This window comes from Myotis davidii, unplaced genomic scaffold (assembly GCF_000327345.1).
Source record: "Myotis davidii unplaced genomic scaffold, ASM32734v1 scaffold49, whole genome shotgun sequence".
NCBI classification, from domain to species: Eukaryota; Metazoa; Chordata; class Mammalia; order Chiroptera; family Vespertilionidae; genus Myotis; species Myotis davidii.
In genome coordinates, this window is record NW_006300375.1 from 4625699 (window position 1) to 4630678 (window position 4980).

A 4980-nucleotide genomic window follows, 5' to 3' on the forward strand; every position below is an offset into this window, starting at 1 on the left:
TTTGAGGTAGGGTTTTGGTTGAGGAAGCAAGAGCCATTTCCTGCCTTCAGCGAGGACCCTCCTTGAGGGCCTCCCCCACCAGTTATCCAATAGTGACACTCACCTCGGCCCCTCCGCTGACTCCCGCAGTGACAGCTGGAGGGCTAGGGGGTGTGTTCTTGCTCCCCAGTCTGGTCTCCCAACCTCCACCCTCCACTCTCACCCAGAGAATCGACTTGTTCCTGCCACCCCTCCTCCCCAGGACAGGATCACTGAGGGGCTGGGGCTGGCTCTGAGAGACCCGCCAGGTGAGGGGGTGGTGCTGACTTCTGGAGCTTACCGGAGCTTTCAAAAATGGCTTCAGATCTTCTCCTTGGGCCACCTGTAAAGACCTCTTTACCCTCTGAAATCCACCTCCCCTCTTTTCCCTCACCTGAACCTGGTGGGGACATCACATGTGCAGCTCCTGGGGAGAGGTGATGGGGAGAGGTTGGGTGGGCCAGGGCCCAGGTAGAAGCTGCCATGAGAAGAAGTTGAGCAAGGATGTATTTTCTCCTTAGGGTGTGTGGCCGGTCCCAGAAGGAGCTGCCTGGGTTGCCATGAGAGAGACCTTGGAGGCCCTCAGCTCCCTGGGTGAGCCAGCGGAACCCGGGAGGAACCTGGGGTGGGCGTGGGGATTCCGAAGCCTGTTGGGCTTGTTGCTTCTCTACAATAAAGAAAGGAGAGCCATCCTCAAAGACCGGGACCCCAAGACACCTGAGACCCCTGGAACTTTTAGGGCAGTATCCTTTTGGGTTTCTTCAGGGTGTTTGTGAATACCTGCCCACACTGGAGGTTATGCTAGATTGTACGTGCACATGCGTACTCCTAGAGCATCAGGATAGTGAATCCACCTCCTTCACCTGTGCTTGACTCAACACAAAGGGGCTCAGGTTGACACCTGGCCAGACTGCTGGGAGCTTGGCTGTCCCTTGTCCGTGCTGACTAGGGACCCTCCCTACCTGAGCAAGTTGGGGAAAGTCCCTTGGGTGAGCTGGGGGGAAGGGGAAGAGCCCCTGCCTTTGGTCACCTCTCTCTACTGGATGCTTACTTGGACCCATCCTTCTACCTGCAACAGGATTCTCTGTGGGACAGCCAGAGATGGCCCCCCAAAGTGAGCCTGGGGAAGGCTCCCATAATGCACAGGAGCAGATGTGCCCGCCCAGGGAAGAGAGAGCGCTGGGCTCCTCTTCCTGTTCGGGTAAGTGGGGACCCTGGATGGAGGCTCAGGGTGGAACCGTCCTTCATCGTCCTTTCTTCAGCAAATATGTATTGAGCACCTGCTTAATGCCAAGTGCCATTCTGGATATTTGGCATACCTCAGTGACCAAATAGACAAAGACGCCTACCTTCCAGGAGCTTAATCCTAGTGAGGGCAGGGAGTCCACCCAATGTAAAAACAACTACACGTATAAACCCTGTTAGGAGAGGATGCGCGCTAGGAGGGGATAAAGCAGAGTGAGGAGAACAGACTGCTGTCGGTGGGTGGAGCAGAATAAGCCTAAATAGGGTGATGAGAATAGGCCTCCTTGGGAAGCTAGGAGCAAGATTTGAAACAGGGAAGTGGCTAAACCAAGAGAAGATACCCAAGGAAGGGATGTGCCTGGCTTTTTGACATCACTATCTTCTCCCATGATTTGCCATGGAACAGCGTCCATCTGGTGGCAGGGAGGTCCCCAGCCCTCCTCCAAGGAGCCTCATGCAAGCTGAAGGGCAGGGCCTCTACTTGCACACACACACATATTCCAGAAACTCCTCACCGTTGTGGCTTTAGCAACCATGCAGTGCCTAAGCAGCTGCCCCGCCTGAAGGAGCCTGAAGCTGCTCCAGGCCACTGAGAACTCAGCCCCTGAAGGTATGAGATGGGCTGGGTGCAGTCTTCACCTATAGGGCTGGAACTGGGGTTTCAAACTCCCCTGCTTCCTAGCATCAGTGGGGCGCTCTGTCCATCTGTGATGTCTGCAGTGGCCTGAGGTAGCTTGTTCTCTGCCAGGGCACAAGGCCCCCAGACTGGAGGAAGATGCCCACCCTGAACAGGCTGAGGCTCCCTGCAGAGGAAGCCAGGCACACACACCACGGAAGGCTGAGCCTGTGGGCTCCTGCCCAGGTGAGTCTTCCATCAGCAGGGGACAAGGTGGAGGGAACAGGGGCCCTGTAAGCTCCAGAGCTGCTATCTGATGTGGCAGCCACTCCAGGCCCTTCCAACACAAGATGAATCAGGCCCTGGCACCTTTCTGCTCATAGAGCTTCAGCACCCAGAGGGAATTCTGCATCCATAGACAACAGGAATCAGCAAGGCCGATCCAGGAGAAACACATCATCGTGTCAATATACTCTAGAAGTCCTAACTTCCCCCATCTCTGCCCCAGTCTAAGTACAGACTTGTAGATGGCCTGAATTATAATTTCCATGAAAACATGGTGCGTTGATTAACTTTTTCATTTCTCTGCCCAGACATGCTCCCTCCCCCACATCTCCACTGATCTCAGTGGTACCCAAATGCTCCACATCTGTTGTGTTTGGCTCATCTCCCCCATACCCAGGGCGATGGAACAGTTGATTCTCTCTCTACAATCCTGCCCATCACTTCCTTCCACTAGCACCAACCTTATCATCATTTGCCTGAGAGATGTCATTTATTCCACAAGGATTTTTTTTAATGTCTACTAGGTCTAGGCCCGTGGTCAGCAAACTGTGTCTCACAAGCCACATGCGGCTCTTTGGCCCCTTGAGTGTGGCTCTTCCACAAAATACCACGTGCGGGCGTACACATACAGTGCGATTGAAACTTCATGGCCCATGCGCAGGACTCTAGGCTGTTAGGTAGAGTGGAAAGAGACAGGGTCTAAAGCAATGCAGACCTGTTTGAATCCTTGTTCCACATCCCCTAGCTGAGTAATCTTGGATTGGCTATCTCACCTCCAGGAGCCTCAGTTTGTTCATCTGGAAACAGGGTAATTTCATGTTTGTTGTGAAGGCTTGTGATAATGTATACACAGTACATCTATAATTGGCATTCAATAAATGGTGGCCATTTTCATTTTTATTAGACACATACACATTTTTATTAGATACATAGGAAATAGGACACAAGAAGTTGGCCTTCCAGAAGCTTAAACCTAGTTGACACTAATATGAGCTAGAATAAAGAATTAACATAACAATAAAGCCTTGTCACAATGAGTATTAACAGAAAGTGCTACAGGCACTGGATTTGTTGAAGATTTTGATTTGTGCTGCATTTTGAGAAAAGTGTAACCTTCAGCTCTCATGAGGGTGGGTGGAGGATGGGAAAACATTCTAGACTAAGAAAAGACTACAAGGCAGGAAAGTTGACATGTGACTGGAGTTAGAGCAGACCAGCCTGGCTAAAGTAAAGGGCTTATTCCTGGGATAAAAAGAAAGTTGCACCTCAGATGCAGCTAGAACTTACTTTATCCTGTTAATAGGGAGCCACTGCTGGTTCTTGAGTAGAAGAGTGACACAATAAAAAAGAAAGCAATATCACAACAGGATAAATAGTTGTTTGGAATTGATAGGTCAATAAAAGAGACTGGGAATAAATGCAGTTGTGACAGTCCATGTGTAATGTAACCAAGCCTCAGGCTATTACAGACTTTTAGAGCCAGACAGGAACTCAGATCATCTGGTTCAATGGTTCTCAAACAAGAATCACTTTGGGAGCTTTAAAGAGAACAGATTCATGTGCTCTGCTCCCATAGATGCATTCTGTAAAAGTTCCCCCAAAAGATTATGACGTGGCACCAGGTTTAGGAACTATGAACTAGTCCAATCCTTATCCCTAAGCAAACTAACAGACTTAGCTCAAAGAGGTAAGTTAACCAAGGTTACATTGCTGGTTAATGACAGAGGAGAACCCAAGTGGACACTGAATCTTGGGCCTTCAGCTCCTTCCTGTCGGCTGAGCCATGCTATTTCCCACGAGGGGCCAAGCTCCAGGAAAACCCACATCGAATCTGCTTCCCAAGAGGCCCTCCCTGCTTCTCCAGAGGTCAGCACCATTCAGTGGTTCCCTGTACACACAATCCTGTCTAAAGTGGGACTTCCCACCCAGCTGTAGAAGCAAGAAGGAAGGGAGTTGGAGGGAAGGGGGCTTGAGAGACAGCAGGACGGAATACAAAGCCCACTGTGTAAAGTCTGAGAGCAGGGGAAGCTCAAAGGTTCTGAGCCCAGCATCTGGGAGAAGGAAGCTGCAGTTCTCATTAAAGTAAGCGGGTAGGTCTGGAAAGAGAAGCTGTTTGGAGCTACAGCCAATTTTCAGGACTCCGTCCGGGAGCTGCTCAACCGAAGTTGAGAGACTGTGGTTCCAGAAAGGAGCCTGCTAGACAGGAAGATCTGGGACGGCTGCCATGGGCATATGAACCCAGAGTGATGCCTGAGGTCTGAACCTTGAACAACATTCATGTTCAGAGGCAGGGAAAGCGCTCTGATCAGTGCTCCTATCGACATGGGCAAACCTGGGAGAAAGCCCCCTGCAGGAGGGGGCATGGGCGGGGGTCACCAGGCGTCCTGTCTGCAGAGAGGGGAAGATACTCGGATTTGGTCATTCCCCAGTGGACAGAACAGAAGCCAGAATGCGGGGCTCCAGGAAGGGGTGGTCTACTGGCAAATTGAACGTTGCATAAATAAACGTGGGGCTTAATAGACTTGTCTTGTTTTGGCTTTTCAGGAGAGGAGTGGATGATTCGGAAGGTGAAGGTGGAGGAAGAGGATCAGGAGGCAGAAGACAGAGTCGAATGGCCCCAGCATCTGTCACTACTGCCCGGCCCCTTTCCCACACCTGACCTGGGGCCTCTGGCCGCCGCCTATAAGCTGGAGCCGGGGATCCCCGGGGCCCTGGGCGGGCTCTCGCTGGCCGGGTGGACTCCTGCCTCAGAGAAGCCCTATGGCTGCGCCGACTGCGAGCGGCGGTTCAGGGACCAGCTGACCTTGCGGCTGCAT

The 4980-nt window shown here is 51.8% G+C and overlaps 1 protein-coding gene across 1 annotated transcript in view; it reads left to right on the forward strand.

Moving 5' to 3' along the window:
* The first annotated feature begins 6 nt into the window (after positions 1-6).
* ZNF467 (zinc finger protein 467) overlaps positions 7-4980 on the forward strand; it is a 6545-nt gene continuing 1571 nt past the window's right edge. The window contains exons 1-5 of the mRNA XM_015572698.1: positions 7-287; positions 540-612; positions 1097-1219; positions 2012-2125; positions 4709-4976. Coding sequence (XP_015428184.1) covers positions 579-612; positions 1097-1219; positions 2012-2125; positions 4709-4976 — 539 coding nt within the window. The 5' untranslated portion in view covers positions 7-287; positions 540-578. The remainder of the gene's footprint in view (positions 288-539; positions 613-1096; positions 1220-2011; positions 2126-4708; positions 4977-4980) is intronic.